Source organism: Vipera ursinii (genome assembly GCF_947247035.1).
Source record: "Vipera ursinii genome assembly, chromosome: 1".
NCBI classification, from domain to species: domain Eukaryota; kingdom Metazoa; phylum Chordata; class Lepidosauria; order Squamata; family Viperidae; genus Vipera; species Vipera ursinii.
Window position 1 is genome coordinate 225,748,273 of NC_139512.1, and position 26,185 is coordinate 225,774,457.

The following is a 26,185-nucleotide window of genomic DNA, read 5'->3' on the forward strand; positions in this document are numbered from 1 at the left end:
AAATAGAAATTTAATATTAGTATACATAGGGTTGCATACCATAGAATAGATAATAAATTACTGGCTGTTAAAATATGGGATGGTAAGGGGTTGCAATCAGAGGTGTGCTTGATACAGCCCAGACTTCAGAATGCTCCATTTTTTTAATCATTTCCTCTCCTATGCTTTGGTGGTAGCTTTGGTGGTGGTAGTAGAGTGCTTCTTCTACTACTGTGCACCTCTGAGGTTAAAGAGGTAGAAACAAATTGTTACTGAGCCTACAAGGTAGTAAGAAAAAGGTTGTGATTTATTGCTCATTTAACTTCAGTACTTTGGTTTTGCCCAATCAAGAAAATGTCATGGGAAATCTTTGCAGCTTTTGCTGTTCTGGACATGAAATTTGGCCATCTGTCTGTTGAGATAAATTACAGGTATTTTCGACTTACAATCACAGTTGAGCCCAAAATTTCTGTTTCTAAGCGAGACATTTGTTAAGTGAATTTTGCCTCATTTTGACTTTGCTTGTCAGAAAGTCACATAAGGGGATCACATGACCCTGGGAGAATACAACCATCATAAATATGAGTCAGTTGGCAAGTGTCTGAAGTTTGATTACATGACCATGGGGATGCTGCAATGGTCGTACATGTGAAAACAGTGATATTACTTTTTCCAGTGCTGTTGTAACTTTGAATGGTCACTAAATGAACTGCTGTAAGTCAAAGACTACCTGTAATTGCATAAGAAGACAAGACAGCAAAAGAACTGGCATATGAATCCATATGAGACTAAGTTGTACATTGCTACATAGCTGACAGTAGACAATGATCAAGTTCAGGCACCATAAAAGGCCTCCAAGCCAAGTTCCCATTAAAGTCTCTTTTAGCAAGCAAAGTGATATGATCAGAAGTTGCTCTCTCATAACCCAATCACTTAGGGAGCTAAATACCCATACAATCCATGTGCAAAAGGACAGAAGAGTCATCAAAAAAGCTATTTAGCAAGTATAACAAGTTTTAAAATACTTCAAAGTTTTCGACCTCTTGTCTCCAGTGCTTCCATTTAGCATTTAATTGTTTTTAATCTTTTACTATATATTCAAATTCAATGATTTTGTAGTTAAAAACCACAATTTTTCCCCAAATTATGAAAGGAGAACTAAAGAGCCCGTTGACCTCCTGATGTCTAAATTCTCTCAGATCCTGGAACTGGCCCTGACTTGTGCTAACTGCATTCTCTATTATAAAATGACATATGAGTGTCCTGATGGCTTCTACTAGAGGTAATGGAAAAATGAAAATGAACTGCATTTCAACAATCAGCTATGTATTTCTTCTTCTAACACTAAATTATGCTGAAATATTCATTCTACGATTCAGATTTACCCTGTAGCAGCCACATTGCAGCATATTGGATTGTTACAAACAAGCCACAGTTGCACTAAGCCCTTATTGTTCTGAATATCTAATTCAGACAGAGACAAGATATTAAAAACCATCCTCTTAAGCAACTGTTATTTAATTTTATATAATTTGAGAGGGTAGCCCATGCAATAACTAATGACATTAACAATGCCTCAATCAATCTTTCAATATCATACTGCTTTTTTAGAAAAACAAAAATGTCCATGGAACAGTACAGTACCTCTTAGAATTTTGACAGTTATTCAGAAAATGCTATTGGTCTGAATGTGAAATATATAACTATGTTGCAAAGTCTAGTAATACAGAGAGAGTGAATAATTATAAAACACAAGTTCCCTTGGAAATAATGATCAGTTGGAGAAATTGCTATGGGATTAGTTACTGAGGTTGCTCAGGTTCCATGTTATTTCAGATTGTTGATCAGTTTGTTGATAGCTTGCCTGAAAATTCAACAGCAGAGACTAAAGAAGCATCTAATACATGAACTGCATCCTTCTTTTAAATTCACTCTATCATCATTCAAAAAGAATAGAACTGTGAAAAAGTCAGAAATGGCTGGATGAAATCAAGAATTACTAATAAATCTATACACAGAAATAGAAGAATGCATCCTCCACTCTCCCTTCCAAATATTCCTCCTATAGCCTATATTTGGCAGTATCCCACAATCCCTTTCATTTTCATTTCTTATAGTCCTGTCATTATGTACTGATCTGATCATATGCAATGATTAAGACTTAAACGATGACCACTGGAAAAGCTAGTTGCCAATGGAAACCAAATCCAACCACCAAGCTCTTCAAGAACTAATGGAAAGACATATTGCAACAGTCACATTTTAGTGAATGTAGCCCTTAGAAAGAAAGACATTATAGAAGAGGCATTAAAATTGAGGATGGTTGATTGCTTTTCACCAGAGCAATGCAAAAAGCATTTTTGTACGGATTCATACATTAATGTCTTGCACAGTTCTGTTTCTGAAGCAAGTAAGCAAGTCAAGTATAATTATGGAAATGAATGCAGATTATTCCCTTTAAAACACAATTGTACTGAAAATGTGAGGACATTTAACTTTAGCATCACAAAATGTCAATAATGTGGGGTTTTGCAGAGGTGAGCTCATCATTTGTGACACAGCTATTGTTAATCATAATTTTCTGTGCAATGTGATATATATAGAAAAATGCAGCTTTGAGAAAAAAGGAAGATAGCTTTTATGATAGAAAATGAAATACATAATAGAGAAAATGGCATTAAAAACCTCCATTATATCAAAATCTAAGGACAGAAATTGAATCTTGTAACAATTTTGCTCAGAATATGCAATCATGTTAGCTATAGAGATCTTTTTCTCTTCCTAACCCTCAATCTAACTCTAAACTCTGGTATAGGCAAGCTAGTCTTAAATAGCATTGGATATCAAGTGCATTTTTATAGTAATTATTCTTCATTTTTCAATCCTATGTAACAAAATACATGTCAGTGTAGTGAAAAAGTGAACATAGACTTGAGTCAGGCTGGAAGACTAGGTGATAAATACAAGGACTGAATTTGTAGGCCAGAATAAAAGTGTTCATTCAGAAATGTGGATGTGTCTCTTACAGGTATTTGGAAGTAGCCAGTCCTGGAAAATTTCACAGTAAGATTGAAAATTCCTAAATAGTAGTTGCTTGGTTTCTTATGTATTCTCACGGAAGAACTAAGAGCAAATTTCATTCCATGATATTAACCTTTATTAAGTTAAAGAACTCTTAAATGCAGATCAATCCGCCACTTTGCTGCATTGCACTGTTTGCTGGACACTAAGGAAAAAAACAAATAACCAGCAAAAAAATACTAAAATCTGCAAATATGATTGTTCTTAATGAAAAATACTTTAGACACAAATATGGATTTTAAATTCCTATGCTGAATGCATTTTTAAAATAAAATATTTAGGATAGAAAGTAATGCATCAATGCATTAATAAATAAGTAGCTATGATAGGTGAAAAGAACTAAATTTATGCCCCTTTGCCCTACATTTCTGTTATACCAGCAGAATCCCAGTCACCTATAGTCACAATATTATATTGTATTCCAACTGGATACAACTTATTTCCAAGAAAATTACCATGGATTTTAGCCTTAGGCTGCAATCCAAACATATGTATTAAGTTAAAATTTTCACTGAAGAGACTTTTGTAAAGAGATATCCATACAGTTTTGTATTGCTAATAACCTCAGCCTGACCTAGGCTGAATATATTCAAATTAGATCTTCCATCCAGGAACAAAATTAATGCCTATTTAAATAGAATTTTCATTAACTTCACTGATATTTTGCTAAAGTAACAGTACTGTAACTCTTCTTACAGAAAGTATTACAAAATAAGAGTCATGTTCTGCTTACCCATGATACTTTAGAAATAACAAGAACATAAATATTACTTCTATAAGTATTTCTAATTCGGGGCATAATTCCAGAACTCATAGGAAATATAACACTATTTTGCATAGCTCGAGAGGTCAGAAAGCCACTTTTTCTTTGTTTTGTATGTTGAAAAAAATCAAGGAGTTGGAGAAATCAGCCATCCCATTGTCCAAAAGATAGAAATGGACACTCATCAAATGTCTTCTGCCTTCCGAGAGCATCAGAGAACTATTACAAGTTGAATTTAACAAACATTGGGTATGTATATCCTCTGAACTTTGCTTCTGCTATCTCCTTTGGGCATTAATCTTTTCCACATTAGTGTTCTACATGTGGTGCTCAGTTAATGAGTTCAGAATCTTTAAGTCAGAAACTAAGTTGTGAGTTATCCATCATGTGAGATATTACCCCCCGTAGATAGGGCTCGCAACTTGGGTGTCCTCCTAGATTCACAGCTCTCCTTGGATGATCATATAGGAGCTGTGACTAGGGGGGCCTTCGCCCAGGTTAGCCTGGTGTGTCAGTTGCAGCCCTATCTAGACCAAGATGCCTTGCGCACAGTCACTCATGCACTCGTGACCTCCCGTTTGGACTACTGTAATGCTCTCTACATGGGGCTGCCCTTGAGGACTACTCGGAGGCTCCAGCTGGTGCAGAATGCAGCCGCGCGAGTGGTGGTGGGGGCTTCCCGATACTCCCATATAACACCTCTACTCCGTGAGCTGCATTGGCTTCCGGTTGCCCTCCGGGTAAGATTCAAGGTGCTGGTTACGACCTATAAAGCCCTAAATGGCATGGGTCCGGGTTACTTATGGGAGCACCTGCTGCCGGCATCAACTTCCCTTCGTCCAGTGCGCTCCCACAGAGAGGGCCTCCTTAGGGTGCCGTCGGTCAAAGAGTGTTGACTGGCGGCCCCCAGGGGGAGGACGTTCTCTGTGGGCGTGCCAGACCTTTGGAACCGTTTACCGGTGGAGCTCCGGACGGCTCCCGACCTTCGCTCCTTCCGACGTGACCTAAAAACATATTTATTTGAACAAGCCGGCCTGGTCTGATGGGTTTAGGGGTATTTTAACATTTTTGTATTAATTTATTGAATTGGGCCGTTGTATTTAATATTTTTTAATTTTTATATATTGTATTTTATTGTATTGCCCTGTACACCGCCCTGAGTCCTTCGGGAGAAGGGCGGTATAAAAATTAAATTAAATGAAATAAATGAAATGTAATGTAATCTTTCATAGATTTCTCACATCACATTTTAATTATTCTGGTCTCATAGATCCCAAAAACAAGAAATATAGCTTCTGAGACATTACAGATCTTATTGCATTTTCCATTCCAAAATGGCATAATAATCATACTTTGTGACACAGCCAAACCTAAGAAAGAAGAAAGGAAAGAAAAATACCTTGATAGACAAAATGAAAGCCCCTTGCAGATGCTCCACTCTTGGCACTAAACCTCAAGAGAATCTGATTGGATGTAGCTAAAGGTAGGGTCTCTCCTATATATGAAAAAAGGAAAGTCAGGGATGGGAGCATAAACAAAATAAATGTAAACCTATTTCTGCATATGTAGACATGAAACATCATGGAAGGAAGGAAGGAAATGCCACAGAAGTCATAATTATACAATTTATGTCTTAATGATATATAATTTCCATTATAACTTTTATGCATGTTGAACAGAACTTTATGAATCGGCATTTGATTCAGAAATATTTATTTTCTTTAAATTTATTTCTCCTTCACCAGTGAGGTTATTTGGTCTTAGCTCTATTATAAATTACAGCAACATTTGCTTATTTATTAATTCGTTCATATCCTGCCTTTATTATTTTTTATAAATAATTCAAACCAGCAAACATATCCAACACATCTTCCTCCTCTTTTCCCCACAACAGCAACAACCTGAGTGGTGGGCTGGGCTAAGAGATAATGAGGTCACCCAGGTGGATTTCATAGCTAAGGTCATATTGGAAGTCATGGTCTTCTGCTTTCTAGCCTGGTGGCTTAATCACTAGATCAGACTGGTGCTCAAAGTGGCAAAAAAGCTCCTGTTCTCTGCTTCATGTTTGCCCTGGCCATATTTATGACTCTCTATATCATTTCTTTTCTCAATCAAATTTCCTTTCATTTCACCCAGGTATCAGGTAAATGAAGCAGGGCACAGGCTGATAGAATTTTGCCAAGAGAATACGATGGTCATAGCAAACACTCTTTTCCAACAACCCAAGAGACGGCTTTACACATGGACGTCACCAGATGGTCAACACAGAAATCAGATTGACTATATGCTCTGCAGCCAAAGATGGAGAAGCTCTATACAGTCAGTAAAAACAAGACCAGGAGCTGACTGTGGCTCAGACCATGAGCTTCTTGTTGCAAAGTTTAGGCTTAAATTAAAGAAAGTAGGGAAAAGCGCTAGGCCAGTCAGGTATGAATTAAACCATATCCCTGTTGAATATACAGTAGAGGTGACAAATAGATTTAAGGAATTAGATCTTATAGACAGAGTGCCTGAAGAACTATGGACAGAGGTTCGCAACATTGTACAACAGGTAGCAACCAAAACCATCCCAAAGAAAAAGAAATGCAAGAAAGTAAAATGGCTGTCTGAGGAAGCTTTGCAAATAGCTGAGGAAAGGAGGGAAGCGAAAAGCAAGGGAGAAAAAGAAAGATATGCCCAATTAAATGCAGAATTCCAAAGAATAGCTAGAAGAGATAAGAATGCCTTCTTAAATGAACAGTGCAAAGAAATAGAAGAAAACAATAGAATAGGGAGGACCAGAGATCTTTTCAAGAAAATTGGAGAGATGAAAGGAACATTTCATGCAAAAATGGGCATGATAAAGGACCAAAATGGCAGGGACCTAACAGAGGCAGAAGAGATTAAGAAGAGATGGCAAAATTACACAGAAGAACTATACAATAATGAGCTTAACGTCCCTGACAATCACAATGAGGTGGTCACTGACCTCGAGCCAGACATCCTAGAATGTGAAGTGAAGTGGGCCTTAGAAAAGCTGAGCAACAACAAAGCTAGTGGAGGTGACAGTATTCCAGCTGAGCTATTCAAAATCTTAAAAGACGATGCAGTAAAAGTGCTACACTCAATTTGCCAGCAAATTTGGAAAACTCAACAGTGGCCACAGGATTGGAAAAGATCAGTTTACATTCCAATTCCAAAGAAAGGCAGTGCCAAAGAATGTTCAAACTATCGCACCATTGCACTCATTTCACATGCTAATAAAGTTATGCTTAAAATTCTACAAGCTAGACTCCAGCAGTATGTGGATCGAGAACTACCAGAAGTACAGGCAGGATTTCGAAGAGGCAGAGGAACTAGAGATCAAATTGCTAACATACGCTGGATCATGGAGAAAGCTAGAGAGTTCCAGAAAAACATCTACTTCTGCTTCATTGACTATGCTAAAGCCTTTGATTGTGTGGATCATAACAAACTGTGGCAAGTCCTTAAAGAGATGGGCATACCAGACCATCTTATTTGTCTCTTGAGAAACCTATATGCAGGCCAAGAAGCAACAGTGAGAACTGGACACGGAACCACTGATAGGTTCAAAATTGGGAAAGGAGTCTGGCAAGGCTGTATACTGTCGCCTTGCCTATTTAACTTATATGCAGAGCACATCATGAGAAAGGCAGGGCTAGATGAATCAAAAGTTGGAATTAAGATTGCAGGAAGAAACATCAACAACCTAAGATATGCAGATGATACCACTCTAATGGCAGAAAGTGAAGAGGAACTAAAGAGCCTCTTGTTGCGAGTGAAGAAGGAGAGTGCAAAACTTGGGTTGAAACTAAACATTAAGAAAACCAAGATCATGGCATCCGGCCCTCTCAATTCCTGGCAAATAGATGGGGAAGAAATGGAGGTAGTGACAGATTTTATTTTCCTGGGCTCCAAGATCACTGCAGATGGGGACTGTAGCCAAGAAATTAAAAGACGCTTGCTCCTTGGGAGGAAAGCCATGGCAAATCTAGACAGCACACTAAAAAGCAGAGACATCACCCTGTCAACAAAAGTGCGTATAGTCAAGGCTATGGTCTTCCCAGTTGCAATGTATGGCAGTGAAAGCTGGACCATAAGAAAGGCTGAGCGCCAAAGAATTGAAGCCTTTGAACTCTGGTGCTGGAGAAGACTCCTGCGAGTCCCTTGGACTGCAAGGCGATCAAACCAGTCTGTCCTAGAGGAGATCAACCCTAACTGCTCTTTAGAAGGCCAGATCCTGAAGCTAAAACTCAAATACTTTGGCCACCTAATGAGAAGGAAGGACTCACTGGAGAAGAGCCTAATGCTGGGAAAGGTTGAGGGCAATAGAAGAAGGGGACGACAGAGAATGAGGTGGCTGGATGGAGTCACTGAAGCAGTAGGCGTGAGCTTAAATGGACTCCAGAAGATGGTAGAGGACAGGAAGGCCTGGAGGAACATTGTCCATAGGGTCGCGATGGGTCGGACACGACTTCGCAACTAACAACAACATCAGGTAAATTCTGTGGCCACTGATAAGGCATTATTCCCCATTTTCAATGTTTTATTCCTGAAGAGGTTTTAGAGCTCTGAAAAACTTGAGTGAAATTCATCTATGTCTATTTATTGACAGAAGAATCACACTGGTAGAACCAATTGCCAGTGGCAGATTCCTTATACCCATTTCATAGACCTTGATCTGAAAGACTAGAGACCTGCTGGAACAGATTTGGAGTGCACTTGAGAAGAGGCAGCAGAAGACTTACTAAATAAGACCTACTAAGATAAAATATCTTAGATTCCCCAAGCTTACTGATAGCTTGTTTGGAAGTTAGCACACACCTTTTAACATTAGGAACAGAGGGAACGATTGCACAAATACTTTTTATTAGCAACACAATAATGAATCAAGGTTAATAATTTGCTGGGATGAAACTTGTGACTAATCCTTGATTATCAAGTATTAATTATCACAAAATATTAATTATTATTTATTGATTCTAATACATTTGATAATCAATTAATTAATAATTAGACACATATCATCCTTAATTTATACTGATAATACTCAATGAAACTGGCTAAATATGGTTAAGAAATTATTGGCTTTTCATGTAATCTGATATTAAATAAAATTTAGTAACAAGTGATGAAAGAAATCCCCCAAATAATCAGAGAAGGGAAAGTGACTGTAAAATAGTAGAATCAATGTCATTGCTTATGAATGAAATGGGTATTTATATGTCTATATGCATAAAAATTACTTTCTGCCCATTTTCAAAAGAAGTGTTCATATCTGGTGCAACATTTGCATTGCCTAATAAAATACTCTGAAAATATGCAAACAAGGGCACATTCCGTTTTGCTGATTTGAAACTTTACACTTATGAAACTAAGTTAGTTTTGGTGTTATTTATGTATTTTTTAAGAGTACTAGTTACCTGAATGAGATCCAGAAAGTGAACTCAGAAGTCTAGCTTGAGGATGTTCTCCATCAAATAATTCTACTACATCATTTAGAGCTGTTTGGAAATAGGCAAATTGTCCAAACACAACTATAAAACATGAGTAAAAAAAGGAAATATTAATTATTTTCAAAACAAATTACATTAGATCTACAATCAGTGAAAATTATTTTTCCCGTAAACATCTAGCGGATTCTATTTCATCTCTATTTCTTTTAATATTTTCAGGGATAAATACAAGCTTGATTTTGTTTGATGTTGTGCATCTTATTGTACAGCTGGAGTTTTACTCTCTATGAGGTGTCTTATTTGCACGCCACAAATAATTATTAATTTATGACCACTAACTCAATCACTATCTAAATATTGACATTTCTAGAAAAGAATTAACAAGACACTGTTCTAAAAATGTGATAAAGGATAAAAATTGCTGACATTGTGACCTGCATTTTGGAAATATGTGATAATTTCACTGCAATGTTTTTATAGGTTTTATGTCACAGTTTTACTTGGTTACGTTTGTATCTGAAGTCACAAAATGCAGGAAAAATATTAATAAAAATAGGGCTGTTATTATATTCTCCCTGAAGCTTTGCAGTGGTGCTGGTTATTCTGAAGTTTTGTTTTATTTATTTTTGGGGGGAAAATACAAAAAAATGTGTCAGAAATGCAGCTGTATTTTAAATGTTAACAAGCTCATGCAATAAATAATAGTTTCACTGTCTCCTGGCTATTTCAAGAACTAGGGCATATTTACTGGCTTTCTGGACAAACTAGAAATCTACATGCTACTTTAAAGGTCACCCGATACATCAGTCCCAATTGTTCCTAAGCTATGACTGGTGGCTCACAAAGCTGTTACAAATAGTCTCTAGTGCATGAGCATATATTTGACTATATTTGACTATATATATATAGAGCTGGCTCTTCGGCTTTGAAACGGAGATGAGCACCAGCCCCTAGAGTCAGAAACGACTAGCACGCATGTGTGGGGGAACCTTTACCTTTTATGTTTATATGTGTATTATCTAAAATCTGTAAGATTTCAGACGAAACACCAAATTCTGATAAGATTCCCAAACCTTGTGAGATTTTGGCTGATTTAATTAAAAGTTTTAATTATTTTTATTTAAATTTGAGTTCTTGCCGGCACCATGCGAAGGGGAAGGATGTCAGATGAATTGCTACCCTTTATGATTCCTAATGGTGCTATATTGCCAGTATTCAATTTATGTGGTAGATCTTAAATTCTACCTTGATGACAAAATAGTGAAGATAAACACCATCCAATATTCTGTCATATGATCTCCAAAACATAGCCAAATCTGGGGAAAGAACCAGCAAAGGCAGATCATCACTGCTCATGTCAAGTGCTGACTCAGTGAAATAATTTTGCCTTCCCCCCTCTGACTCTCCCTATCCTGAAGGGAATGGAGAACGACTTCCTCATATCAGAGCTAGAGTAAATTGGCAAGACCTTTTCTACCACTTACTGTCCAAATATAGCCATGGTGAGGAGTCAATGCTGCCTCTCAAATGTGAATTGTATCATTTATTTACTTCATAACCAATTCTGGCAGTCACCATATCTACTATGTAGGAAAGAGCCTTCTCTTGAAGGGCTCCTTGGCAATGGACTTCCAAGTGCCTAGGAAGTAAAATTTCACCTTCATCCACTTGATGTTCAGGAATATATAATAAAAATATGTATCTTCTCTCAAACCTTAATTTCTTTCAGCATTCTACTTTAATTCTGATTTTAAGTGCATGTTAGCACATATTTTGCTTTATCTCTATAGGCTACTCTGTGGGGGGGAAGAAATGCAGGCTGAAATCTAATATGTCAATAAGCAAATAATAAAACAAATGAGATGTTTAAATTCATAAACAACAATGATCTTTAGCTCATTCAGTCCTAGGATGCTGAGGTGTTATTACTGAAACTTTGTTAAGCAAATTGTATACAAAGGATACCACCAAGAATTAATAACAATAAAGACTTAGTGAAAAGTCAGACTTACCAAATTCTTTAGGAACTGTAATTGAATATTGACAAGTCACTCCAGTAGTGTAGTTCTGAGGATAATTTGGTGATAAAACTACTCCATCTGATCCAGTATACTGGCCTCCACAGGGAGCTGAGAAAGAATATGTGTAAATACAGGAAAAAATGATAAAATTAATGAGTTGTAATTAGAAATAAAAATATAGTACCTTTTCTTGTAATATATAAATACATTGTATTACAATTGCAATAGAATTCCAGAGAAGCTAACGCTGAAATAAGTATTTGGGGATAATTACTTTTTAGAAAATGTGCTTACACTGAAATCTTGGTATCTCTTAAATGTGCCATTTAAATTACATCTTGTTTTTTCTCAAATATGTTTCATGGCTATTCCCTTTAATGATGAAAGGATGATCCTAAAAGTTTCCATTTGCCTTCAGTCTGCTCACTGCACAATTAATGTATCAATATTATATAATAATACAAGTTAAAAATATGGTTAATATCACAACTGATCATGTTTTATGTTGTTTTATTCTCCATGATTATTGTGCTGAAATTTAAATTTATAAACAAAAGAAGTAAATTTGTGACACAAATTAGATAACTGCCCTATTTTAGCAACCACTCTGTTAGCATATCCGTCACTTGGCACCTGCAAATACTGACAGTTTTGGCACAGTCATGCAGCATGATTAAATTTCTTTCAGCCAAGAGTTAAATTGCACTTCACATTGCCATTGTGATCAACAGCATCTTGATCCCCTTTAAAAACAGTAATTGAGCGAGATGTTTTCCTTAAATATTGGCATTCCCATCCACCATCTCCTATACCAAACAAAAGGTATTTACTCCATGGAGCAAATTCTGTGGGAGGTGAAATCTTCAAGGAACCGAGGAATTTATGCCAAAATAACATTTCCTCTTTTTATTGCACTAGGTGAAACAGCCTACTGCCAGTGGAATTAAGATGGCCCTGAAAAAGAGTGCAATTTGTTTGAATTTCCCCAACAATGTATAGCTGTTTTCCTCTTTCTATACTTTAAATTCACTATCAAACTTGCTGTTACCCTATAGCCAGCCAAGAGTCAGTTCCTTAACACTTGGAGATAATAGGCTCAAACTAATGATTAAATCTCCCATTGTTTTTATTCAATTATAACATTTCATGAGAAAGTTTGGGTCAGAACTCAGATCAGTAAATTGGAAACAGCTAATGTGAAGAATGTTTATTTGGAAAACTAAAGCTATGTGCCTTCCATTGACATCTGACCTTCCATCTATAAATGATTGCAACTTAAAACAAAATAAAAACTCTTTAAGCAAAACACAGGTAGTCCTCAACTTACAACCATTTGTTTAGTGAGCATTCGAAGTTACAACTCTGGGAAAAGTGACTTATGATCTTTTTTCACACAACCACTATAGCATCCCCATGGTCACATGATCAAAATTTGGATGCTTGGCAACTAGCATGTACTGATAATGATTGCAGTGTCCCAGGATCATGTGATCACCTTTTGCAACCTTCTGACAAGCAAAGTCAATGGGAAAGCCAGATTACTTTAACAACTATGTTACCAACTTAACAACTGCTGTTATTCACTTAATAACTGTTTAGTTTTAGTTTTATTGAATTTTTATACCGCCCTTCTCCCGAAGGACTCAGGGCGGTGAACAGGGCAAATAAATAGAAATACAAAAGTTAAAAAAGGATTAAATTATTGCCCGATTAAAACAATCAAAATATAAAAAACATTAAAACCCTAACATTCCCCCATCAGGCCAGGCCAGCTTGTTCGAATAGATGGGTCTTTAAACCGCGCCGGAAGGAGCGAAGATCTGGTGCCATCTGGAGCTCAACCGGCAATTGATTCCATAAAGCCGGGGCGCCCACAGAAAAGGCCCTCCCCCTGGGGGCCACCAGCCGGCATTCTCTGACCGGAGGCACCCTGAGGAGGCCCTCTCTGTGGGAACGCACAGGGCGGAGGGGAGTCGAGGCCGGCAGCAGGTGGTCCCCGAGGTATTCCGGACCCATGCCATGTAAGGACTTAAAAACCATCACCAAGACCTTGAACCTCACCCTGTGGCAAGAAAGGTCATAAATGGGGCAAAACTCACTTAACAACTGTCCTGCTTACTGACAGAAATTTGGGGGTTGGTCATAAATTGAGGAATACCTGTAGGCAAATCAATTTGCTCTGGAGGGAAGCCTGCCTAATTCAAAAGTAGTATATATAAATATTTTATATTGGATTCCTTTAAGATATATGAAATTTCAGATAAAGTTTGTGTTAGAGAGTTCCTAAGCAATTCTGGGGGGAAAAAATCTTGTTTATCTACTCCCTAGTATTACTATGCCACATGGTATTTCTATAGTATTATAGGAAGTATATTCCATAAACCACAGTCAAAACTGATAGATAAAAAAACTGAGATCTTCTCAAATGATCTGAGGGATCACACGGAATCTCTGAATGTTGAAAGACCATACTGAGAGGTCTTATTTTGCTATCATTCCTAGACTTAAGTTGGGCTAATTGAGACATCTTCCTTGAATTTGTCTCTTTTCATAGATAGGCTGAAAATTTCAACTGAGTATGTCACAAACTGTAATTTAAAGAAACGTAATACAAAATAGTTTGATATATTTTTTTCTTAAATTATACAGCTGCTGCTCCTCACTAAGTTGCTTCAACTTTTATGGGGTAAAAATCAGTGTGAAATAGAAATCTTGCAATTCTTTGGATCTATGTGCCGTCTGTAGCCTTATAAGTCAGTTTAGATTTCTAAACCGTTACATATTTCAGTCCTGGAAATCTTCATAGAAGATTCAAACTTTAGATTTTGAAGAGGGCATTAATACCTTGTACTAATTTGTTTGGGAATCCACCATCAGCTAAATGGGGAATATTTTCGTGCTACAAATATGTACTTTTTGTCAAATGATCACATAAATCAATACTGCTTTATTACAACACATTTTTCTGTTAGCATCAGATGTTAAAATGTGGGAAAACATGGGCATATATTATTTATGCTTCCATGTAGCTTGGTAAAATATAAGAATAAGAGTTGTAAGTAACAACATCATTTAAAGCAGGGGTCTTCAAACTTGGCCCTTTTATGACTTGTGAACTTCAACTACCAGAATTCCTCAGCCAGTGTGAGTCTTTTTGCAGCCAAAACATTTCCCAAGAACTGTACATTCCTTTAGTTTTGAAGGCTTTCTGGCTGAATGGATGATTCAATGAACAGATAGCGAAAATATGATTTTCACTGATGTCCTTCTCTCTTCTGTAGTCATATCCTTGCCATGCCAAAAGATCTCTCAATTTCCTATGGCACACTCTGTGTGTGTGTAGAATAGAGAATCAGCAAAATAAATCTCTCAACCCATTTTCCACTCATAGAAACATTCGCTGAAACAAAACATTCTGAACAGAGTTTGAGTCAGTCTCAAATAACTATTTTCTCTTTGTATTTTAAATATGGATTGGTTTCATATCAAAAATCTGAGTATCATGATACTGGATATAAGTAGTGATTTATATTATTTTAATAAATAGGCATCTATTTCTAATTTTTAACCTACAGTACTATCTATTCTAATAGTATTGTTCTAATACCTTAATATAAAGATAGCAAAATGAAGCTATCTGCTAGCTTTGAGTAATTATTTCCCATATTTTAAACTGCATTAATATTTTATAATACTTATTAATGTTTCATCCTCAGTGTTACTATGTTCATTTTTGTTAATATAAGTAATAAAAGACCTTTGAATGAAAGACACTCAACAGCAATGGAAAGGATTTTAACATGACACTTCTGGTTCTATTAGCCTTAAAGCAATTCATATACAAAGTTTCAAAACTCTTATATACCCAATAATAATTCAGCTCCAGGAAAGCCCATAGAACTGGAATATTTTCCTAAAATATGACATTAACCCAAGGGTAGCATCTCAGAGGAAAAACTGCTGGACAATCCTCCTAATTCTTATACTACAGGAGTAGCAACTTCTTTTGTGGCTGCAGTGAGGCACTTTTTGTGGTTGATTTTTCAGACTGAGGTGAGGCATTTTTGCCCATATCCCAAATCCATTCTACAAGACCATAAAACTATTTAAATGGAGCAACATTCTGTTTGTACTGATCCCTTAAATAAATTATCTACATGACACAATATTTAGGTATCTAACATAGGAAGCTTCAAGTCCAAATCACAGAGGCTTTGGATGAACTATTTTCAAGATCTAAGTACCATGCTAGGGACAGTTCCTCTATGGGCTTACAACACTGACTTGACATAGGATGCTGTCTTACAATTGATCATATTATTGTTCACCTTATCCAAAGTTCTCTAAGTTCTTACTATTATCAAGACGTCTCTGGTATTATAATACTGAATCTACAAATGTCTACATCTATAACATACACTGCATTTAGAAAGTATTTAGACCACCTTCGCTTTGATTACGTTTGTTATATACAGTGCATTCAGAATGTAACAAACAAAATGTTTTGTTTGTTACTTTCTGAATGCACTGTATCAGTGGTGGGATTCAAATATGTGAACAACTGGTTCTCTGTGTGGATGCTGTTTCTGGAAGTCCGTTCTGGGCCTGGGCAACAAAAAATTAGCTACCGGTTCTGCTGAAGTGGTCCAAACTGGCTGAATCCCACCACTGCACTGTACATTCCTTAGATATAAAATGGGCCTAATGAAATTCTCAAGGTTTTTTTAAATTAATAAAAAAAGGAAACTGATGATTTTTCCAGATTATTCCATGCACATATTTTACTGCAAGCCCTCCTATTATTCTCCTCTCCCATCAAAACCTCTGTATTTTCCCACCAGGCTCAAGGTTGACTCAGCCTTCCATCCTTCCGAGATAGGTAAAATGAGGACCCAGATTGTTGGGGGCAATAAGCTGACTTTGTAATAATGCCGCTTGGGGGGTGTATGAAAGCCCTAATAAGCAGGCATATACATAGAATGAAGGCTACTGCTAAGCTTGTAAGCCGCCCTGAGTCTTTGGAGAAGGGCGGGATATAAATGGAATTAAAATTAATTAAATTAAATTAAATTAAATTTTAAATGGCAACAGTAGACATGGGAGCTAAAATAAATAAGAAGGGAAACAAGAGTTTTTCCTTCTCTTTCTTATCATTTGTCCTACCACACCAACAGAATATTGTCAAAATGCCAAAATAGAAGGAACAATGAGAATAGTTGTACTAATACAATTTCTCATAACCTCCTACCCCAGGATTCATACATACCACTACAAGATGGCAAGACTCTGTTCCACGCAGGTTTTCCATCAACACCAATCACACAAGTGATAGTAGAAGGATCAATAATCTTGTAACCTGAATCACACTGATAAGTAATACTTGACCCAAGTTTAAAGTCTGTTCCAATTCTGGTTCCATTCATTATGTTGCCGGGGTCAAAACAAGCTTCCCGTGGTTTTTCTAATGAAAAAGAGAAAGAGGGTTAAGACTTTCTTCAAAATAAAATAGAGGAATCAAGTTGAATCAATATAATGCACTCCAGAATGATAAAGGTTACTAACAGTTTTCTTAATTCCTATCTCACTTTCATCTAGCTGAGTAAGTTTGTCTGTCCATCCATCCATCCATCTTTTTCTTCCCCCAGTAAATTTGGATTATTAGAATTTAATCTGATATTACTATTACAACTGCACATAAAGACAATATTGCTTATGAAGATACATTTCAGACAAATTTTCAGTTATGATTTGGGGTCTGAAATTGCTTTGGTCATCTTAGTCAGCTGAACTAGATGAAAATCTAGAAGACTTAACAGTTTTCTTGGATCTATCATATTTTTCAACATCACCAACTATAACATCCTTTGAGTAACCAATCATAAAATGATCTGAAAGCTTTTAATGAATATAATACTTGTAAATATTTGCAAGTAATTTTTCTACAGGGAAAAAAATAGCTTGCATGTTTAGTTACTGCTAATATTCAGTATACATTTCCTGATAGTTAAGTCCCATTGAACCTGATGGGACTGTCTTTTGAGTACATAGTATAGGTTATTATTCCAATAGAAATTACAATTTTCATAAATCAAGATTATAAAAATGCCTGCATGTATGTTTAGCAGTATCTGTAGAATAGCCACTTTTTGAAAGCTTCATGATTAAATATCAATAAAGATGGCAATATATTTGTTCATTTCTACAATGCTAAAGCAAACAAACAAATTTGTTTGGGGTGGCCTTTTAAAAATGCTTTTTTGTCATGAACATTTTATTTATTTTTATTTGCAATACATTAGGATTTTGCTGCTTAGGGGAAAAATTGTGCTGCTTAGAAAAAAAATCTTGTGAATTCTAAGCAATATAGTAATTTAAGCAAAACTAAATAAATTAGCCAATGAGCTAAGCAAAATTGCACTATGGAGCATTCTTATGGCAAAAAATCAAATAGCATTATATAATTGCACATATTATAAGTAGCAATGAATATCTGTCAGAAAACAAAATATATGCTGCTCAAAAAAAATAAAGGGAACACTTAAACAACACAATGTACTGTATTTAACAGTAGGATGTCTTATTTTCTGTTCCCTTTTTTTTGAGCAGTATATTTTATATAGTGGAAAAACTCACTTTATATTAAATGAAAAGTATGTGCACTCCTTAAACAATTTGTGCCCAAATTGCAGATATGAGTATATTATATATCCATAAATATTAAAATAACTCTCAGTTAATATGCAAGGCCTTGCTTTGCCTTTAAACATCTTTTATCCTACCTGTACTGTATGTAATTTGACTAATTCTTTAGAGAATCACACATCTTTTTGAAACCAGTGGGATGTTTATAGTTTGTTGCTTTTCAAAACTGGTTTGAAACTGAGAATTTCTCTCCCCTCTCTGTCCCCTATTTGTATGCAGATGGGAAAAAGTAAATATTTGGGAAAATAGGAGAATGTCTAAATTATATCATTCAATTATATCATTCAAATGGAAAATTTAAAGAAAGCAGCAGTCGAAGACTGGACTGAACCTAAGAGCAAATCAATCATGGTGAAACAGTTAACTTTCATTCACTGAGAAACCAAGTTAAGAGCAAGCCTGATTACTATAAAAAGAAAAGACCAAAGGACACAACCAGCTTGCCCAAAAGGAAGGGTCAAATTCTTTATTAGGCAGGGCAGACTAAAAACTAAATAAAAGTTTTGAAGCTTGTTCTATAAATAATGCTAGTCTGTGAATAAGCAGAGATCTAGAAACGCAGTTTGGTATTAGCTTTCAAATTCCTTCAATAAATATTATTTATTCTCAGTTCTTGGATTTTCTTGTGAGCTATCTAAATGGTTTCAGCCTAGCCTCCAGATCAAACTTGAAAGTAGTTACAGAAAAACATTAACCATTTCTAAATCAACATTAAAATAAGTGTAAATGTAATGTAGGGTCATTAAACTATGAAGAATAATAGAGAGCCCCATTTATATTATTTATAAATAAGCTGGTTGCAACACTTTCGATATAAAACACATTTTTGTAATGTTTGAGACTACTAATTTATAAAATATATGCAGTACAATTAAGCTAAGAATAATTTATAAAATCAGTCCAATATAACTAAGATAAGATTTTTTTCTGAACATAGTAGATGACCATTTTAATGATGTTATCTTTGAGCACTATTCTAGAAAGTGCCATTAATGATATTTGTCACTATGGGTGATTAGAAATCCAATCCCATATCATTATGGCTAATTTTGCTACAAATCTACACAAACTTCATCTTCATTAAAACTGGATATAAAATAGATGAACTTCATATTGTATAATATGGCAAATATGTATTGTTTTAAATTTACCTTTATAGTCAATGGCAAATCCTGCCATGCCAACTGAAGCATCACTCCGAAATGCCAAGAACAGATTATTGCCATTGCTCTCTATTCTCTCTGGGGCCTGGGAACCTTGAAAACTGCCAATCAGAGGGCTGTTAGAATCTCCTCCTTCATAAATATGCAAAAAATCATAACTAGGTTCCATGTTGAAGCTGAAATAGAAAACCAAGAAAATAAAATGTCTCTGGATTAATTAAAATCCCTGTAACATGTGGGCTACCATATTTCACTACAGCTGAAGATTTTGGATCAGGGGGTCAAACTGCCAGCCCGCGGGCCAGATGCGTCATCAGGAAACCATGCCCACCCCACTGGCGGCAATGGAGAAAAGCTCTGATATGTTGTGCAACGTCACATGATATCGCCAGTTTGACATGTCTGTTCTGGATAATCTTCAAATGCAGTTCAAATTAAGCATATTGCAGTCATCCAGTTTTGAGGTAATGAGGGCATAAGGGATAAGAGTTGTCCCACATCAAAAAGAGCCACAGGTGGCACACTAGCTAAAGCTGGACAGAGTCTGCCCTTGGTGCAGCTTCTACTTGGTAATTAAGTCGCATTGCACTTGTCAGAAGCACTGAGGCGCTTCCAGGTTGAAAAGATTAGCCAGTTACATCACTGTTGCCCAGGGGATGCTCATTTAGATGCTCCTTTCATTCCTCTGGCAGGAGCTGGAGGAATAACGAGAGCTCACCCCACCCCACACAGTACTCAGGACTCAAACACGGGCTTGCTAACTTCCAAGCCAGCATCCTAACCACATGAGCCATCACTCTCCTTGATAATCAAGTAGAAGTTGATTACTCCCCTCCGCCCTGTGCGTGCCCACAGAGAGGGCCTCCTCAGGGTGCCTCCAGTCAGGGAATGTCGACTGGTGGCCCCCAGGGGGAGGGCCTTCTCTGTGGGTGCCCCGGCACTATGGAACCAACTGCCGGTTGAGCTCCGGATGGCATCGGACCTCCGATCCTTCCGTCGCGGGTTGAAGACCCACTTGTTTGAGTTAGCTGGTCTGGCCTGAAGGGGAATATGGGTTTTTTTAATTGGTTTTATTATTTTACTATTGCTGTATTTTAATTGGGCATGGTTTAATTTTCTTTTATTTTTTGTATACCTATTTATATATGCCCTGTGAACTGCCCTGAGTCCCTAGGGAGAAGGGTGGTATAGAAATCCAATAAATGAAATGAAATGAAATTAAACTAAGTTTATATTGAACTTGTCTCCTGGTGATCACATCCATGCATTTTTCTAGCTTGTGTTCTGATAGTGGTTTATTAGTGTAAGTTAGACTATTTATAAAATATTTCAATATACTGTTTTTCGCACTACAGGTATATGGTAAGTTTTTTATTTTTATAAGGTTTTTTTTTCCAATCTAGCTTCATGGAAACAACATAAAAAGAGGTTATTAATTTACTTAATTCAGCCGTATAATCATGTAAGAAAGGAAGAAATTCCACTACACAAAACCAGGCTTAGTTTAGAAACTTCAGTAAGTTTACATGAGGTTTCATTTTGGTCATGCAATTAATTGTTTATAGAACCTTATTAAAATATTAGTTTTTGCATCTGGGAATATGAAAGGAGTTAAGTGGAAAATTAAACTATTGAATCCAGCTATTGCATTAGCACTTTCAAATTGTGGCAGCTTTCTTCAACATAATTGTTTTTTTTTTCCTCTGACACTATACGAGATAGGATATATCAGGCACTACTATAATGTGATCACAAGAAAAAAGTAGAGAAAGGCAGAAACCGTATGCCTTCTGATGAACATAGATGGATTGTTTAGTGACTCATATATTTTTCTCATTATTTGTTTTATGTGTCATGAAGCACTGATGTAGATGTAAGGCATAGATAGGCAGCAATTAGCTTCCAAGTTTCATTTTTTCAGCATGCACCTCCCCCGATTATTGTTGAACACTCTTAAGATAGTTTTTCACCATATTAAAATGGGCAATCCTGAAAATTACAATATTTATGCCCTAAAGGTGGCATGCTATAAAAATAACAAAACACACCCCAAATACTTCTTAAAAATTCAGACCTCCATTATTCAGCCCTGCCTATGGCATAGCTTTAAAAAGAAATTAACTAAGCTCACTAATATATTGTGCAATTTTTGAATGTGATATTCTAAAAAAAACAAAACATAATACCTTCTGAATATCAAAGCAATGACAAAATCAGGGTTTACTTTTATTCTCCAATCACATTCCTTCCCTGGAGGATATGGCTGTGGATAGTTTGGTGATAAAATAACACCTGCTGGACCTGTAAGATTTCCACCACATGCAGCTGTCACACAGGAGAAAATAAGAAAATAAAAATGATCACATGTCAAAACTGAGGACTGGAAACTGTCAAAATAATTTAGGTTCTTGTACATTTCCTGCTGACACCTTATTTTCAAGTATTTATCACAACAATTGGAAGGACAATGAAAACCTCTTACATAAAGAAATGTGTAAGTACAGTGTTTATACTCCAGTACGAAAGTTCTTCCCTCAGGCATGTGAAGTTCATTTAATAAAGCAGCCCAGTAATGAAGTTAGAGCCTCCAGACATTTCTCTGCTTGACTGAATAAAGATGGGGAGAGGAAAAGAGCAGAATGGAGAGATGTTTGCATCTACCTGCCCTTTTGTATACATCTGGAAAAAAAAAAGCTTCTGTTCTACTATGTTCAAAAAGAGATGATGAATTTAGGCTAATTCTCAGCCTTGTCTAAATGTTTGCTGCATTGGACAGCATAGCGAAAAGCAAGAACAGAGGGTGGCCTTGGGATCCATTGAGTTCCAGTCTCTTTGTCAAAGGACCGAAATCCTGTTTATTCACCTTCGCAGCTTTACAAGACTAGACTTCCACAAAGTTGGAAAGCACAAGCTATGTAGCCTTGAAGGTGAGAGGCACAGTACTGTGCAGAATGTCCCTATCCAAGACAAAATCTTTTCCTGATTTAGAAGGACACAAAGTAGAAGCCTGTGGTCCTTGGGATATTTCCCCAGCTGCCAAAGACCATGTCCTTTGGTTCATAGCCCTAAAAAGTTGGCTGGGTTTCTGCAAATCAAGTCAGAGACAATCTATTGTTTCTGCCTATTTCTGATTAGGTTTTGTAATAATTATCTACTGCATGGGTGTCAAACTCGATCGTGTCATGAGATGTATCATAACGTATTGTGTCATTTTTTGCCTTTGCAGAGCCAGGGTGGGCGTGGCCTGAATGTGATGCATCCAGCCCGTTGGCCGCTAGTTTGACACCCCTGATCTACTGTATCTATCAGCTTAGTCACTAGAACAGGCATGTCAAACTGCTGGCCTGCGGGTCGGATGCATCACATTGAAACCGCGCCCTCCCCATTGCCGGCAATGGGGAAAAACTCATGATATGTCATGCAACGTCACATGACATCATGAGTTTGACATGCTTGCACTAGAATGTAGCACAATTGTTCAAGTTCTCCTTTTTGTCTGCTCTTCTCTGTCACTGCTTCCCGGATTCTCAGGCATGTCCCCTATTTATCTAAACAAAATATGAATATTAATTTGTCCTGACAATTTCTATATTTTGAGAAAGTAATTTACAAGAAATCTAAACAATACTTTAGTACCCTAACCAGTTTCCTATTGAGAAGTATTATGGGCATGTCTTAAAGCTGACGCCAACTGTACACTGTTAGTAAACCATTCTGGATTAGGGCAAAAAGAAATACTAACAAGGAACACAACTCAACCCTACCAAAATTGCACATTGCTGAAGTTTACATTAAAGGCTGCTGTGCAATAGGTGCAACCTTTATGCATTCAGTCATATAGCATTGTAAGTTAATATCTGAAGCTCTGGGATCTTCTGTTGATCAGATGGTGTATGTCCCAGATTTTGGTAGTGTATTGCTATTTGAGATAGGATGATAGATTGTCAGTTCTCAAGAGTTGCAGGAAAGAATTTGCATTAATTTTGGTGAACCAGTCATAAAAATTGACAAATCCAGGTTTCAGTAATGATGAAGATGTTATCAAGTTCAGTAATAAAACAATTGCAAGAAAACAACCAGAGAGCACTAAGAAGCCCTTAAATCCAGGTTTTACTGTCTTTGTAAGATAAATATATATTGTAATCAGATGCTTTCTCCAGGAAACTCATATCCAGAGTACCCAATCAAAGGAAATTGAGATTTTAAGAACACAAATAACCTATCTATAAACAAGTTGCAGTTTATCAGTATTTAATAGAAGTTTATAACTTCTCATAAATAAGTTGTGAAATTCATAGCTAATGCATGAAATGTAGTATCACCCTGAATGATCACTGAGAACGTCATGAGGGAGTATACTTGAGTTTAACTCAAAGGTGTCCAACATTTCATCTCAATACCTATACATGTTGGTGCATCAGGCTGCCAAAAGAATCGATTGTTCAGTTGTACACAAGTAATTTTATCCTCTCCTTGGAGTTGATACCCTGGGTCACACTGGAAGGTGATTGTATCTCCAGGCTCTCTGCTGTCTCCATATCTACTTCCATTCTGTGGGGTCCCAGGATCATTACAAGTAGATGCAACTGAAGCTGCAAAGAAATCATGAAATGAAATGTATCAGAGACATGTTTTGAATATTGAAGACTTTGTATTGCATCACACATTTTATAACAACAGCATTGTATACCATTATTTGTCTAAGTTTGGAAGGAAAGTTATTAGGTAGGATTGCTTTTCTAGGAAACTGCCTGCTCTAATACATCATATTAGACTTGATTTTCTTCCAATTATCTCTGTACGGAAAAGAGATGGAGAGATTGCATGCTGGAAAATAATCTTAGTGTGTTTGAAATAAATACTGAACAGGCATAAGATGTATGGACTGCATGCTTCCATTCCACAAATAACCAAAACGATAAAGAAAAATCATGGTGTGGAAAGCAAGGCTGACTGGACATAGCCTTTCTTTGATTCTATTTTTTTCCCCTGAAAAGGTAAGTGCCAATAAACTTACAACAATTTAACGATAGGAGCTTGAATATTTTAAGACCAGAAATCTTCTGTGGCTAATGGAAATTTAATACCTACCTACACCTAGCTAGCACGCATGTGCAGGGGAACCTTTACCTTTACCTTTTACACCTAGCAACATTTCCATGCTTTGATATTTAGCCAGTACCTCAGGTTCAAAGCCAGAGCATAGAGGATAAAGTGAAGAGGCAAAACTATTCTCATAACTTTATAAACCATGGTTTACAAAGATAGGAATGTTACATTTAAAATTGGACTGGACTTTATTTTATGCCATAAACTATAATAGGAAAAATATATTTTTTAAAAAAATCATATTTTCCAAAATTATCCCTACAATTCACTGACACTGAAGAAAACCAGAATGATGCCATGTACATAGTGACTTCATCATATACTGTATATGCTAGCATTAAGTACTTGCCTCTCTGCCCTCGTGGTCTGTTGGCCGCTTAGTGTGCTGATGATTTAAATATTATTTGGCTAGACATTTTATGGCTATTTCATATTCTGATTCATTGTTCAAGGTATCGCAGTATTAATTCTATTTTTGTATCTACCAATCTCACCTGCAAAACTATAGTTTTAGAGTGTTGAGACCTATTCTGTGGATTTCGTGGTCTGGGTTTATTAATGCCTGCTAGATGGGAGACAAATGACAATTTTGTAATAAAAGTCATTCAATACCTACTTTAAAAAGGTAGAACATCATGCAAAGCATGGCTTTTAGAACTCTTTCCAACATCTTTCCTGGCAATAGCAACAGGAATATATTTTAAATGATGACTTGACTGCTTTTTGGAGTGCTTGGTTCACTGGTTGCAACATCTGCCAACCATTTGAGAGAATGGCTTTGCACTTGCAACCATGTGATTTGCTTAACAACTTTCATAAAAAGGTTAGGATATTGGGTCTAGTTATGTGGGTGCCTCAATGTATGACCATCACAATCTATGTTGAAATTGCAGTCCCAATTGCAGTCGTAAGCCATGGATCTCTTACTTCAGAAAGTGGTGGTGGGAGGAAAGAATGGAATGTGCAAATCAGCAAAATAAAAGTCTGTCAATAAACTTGTAACAAATTAACGATAGGAGCTTGAATATTTTAAGACCAGAAATCTTCTGTGGCTAATGGAAATTTAATACCTACCTATACCTAGCAACATTTCCATGCTTTGATAGGTGATATTTAGCCAGTACCTCAGTTTCTAATAAGATTTCTAATAACTAGCTTAAATACATTTAACCCTGCAGAGTAAAGGTCAGGGATGCATGCTGAACTCCATTTTATATCCTTTTAGACATGATTAAATGGTAATTAAGTTTTAATGAAAAGTGTTAGGCTGATAACAATTAACATAATCACACCAGTCAGTTCATGTCCTCATAGTGTTTTACATGCTGTGCTGCAGACAAGACAATGGCTCTTTGATGGGGTCTAAACATTTTGTGATTTGAAGACATTTGCATTTCTCTAGTAAATCTTCTGTTTGTGTATTTAATGGCAGACAACAAAGCATAGCAAAACAACTTGTGTATATGCAAATAGATAACATAAAAATGTCATCATAGAAGACATCAATCTCAGTATGTATGTGTGTGAGTGTGTGTGTCTGTGAGTATAATCTAGTTTGTAGACCTCCTCCCTCCATCAGAAAACAGAATGTAGAACATGTATGTAGTCCAACAGATTAATTTTAAATGTTTTATTTACTTTTTATTTATTTGCATCCCACCCTTATTATTTTTAAAAATAATTTAAGGGGGTGACCATATTCAACACACCTTGGGCTGAGAGAGAAAGGCTGGCCCATGGTTACCCAATTGGCTTTCATGGCTAAGGGAGGACTAGAACTCATGGTATCCTAGTTTCTAGGCTAGCAACTTAAGTACTAAATTGGCTCTCAATTCCTTATGAAAATTCCTTATAAAGATTTTTTTTTAAAAAAATATCCCCAAACAAAAGCAGCAGTAGCTTATTTTCAAG

At 36.4% G+C, this 26,185-nt stretch overlaps 1 protein-coding gene across 1 annotated transcript in view; it reads right to left on the reverse strand.

The window, feature by feature from the left end:
• The window catches only part of CSMD1 (CUB and Sushi multiple domains 1), a gene marked incomplete at its 5' end in the record, with an annotated part of 1,146,395 nt that overhangs the window by 148,651 nt on the left and 971,559 nt on the right, over positions 1–26,185 (reverse strand). The window contains 7 exons of the mRNA XM_083350006.1: positions 5,223–5,318; positions 9,247–9,360; positions 11,292–11,408; positions 16,567–16,761; positions 19,154–19,341; positions 21,352–21,490; positions 23,566–23,757. Of these exons, the coding sequence (XP_083206132.1) occupies positions 5,223–5,318; positions 9,247–9,360; positions 11,292–11,408; positions 16,567–16,761; positions 19,154–19,341; positions 21,352–21,490; positions 23,566–23,757 (1,041 nt within the window). The remainder of the gene's footprint in view (positions 1–5,222; positions 5,319–9,246; positions 9,361–11,291; positions 11,409–16,566; positions 16,762–19,153; positions 19,342–21,351; positions 21,491–23,565; positions 23,758–26,185) is intronic.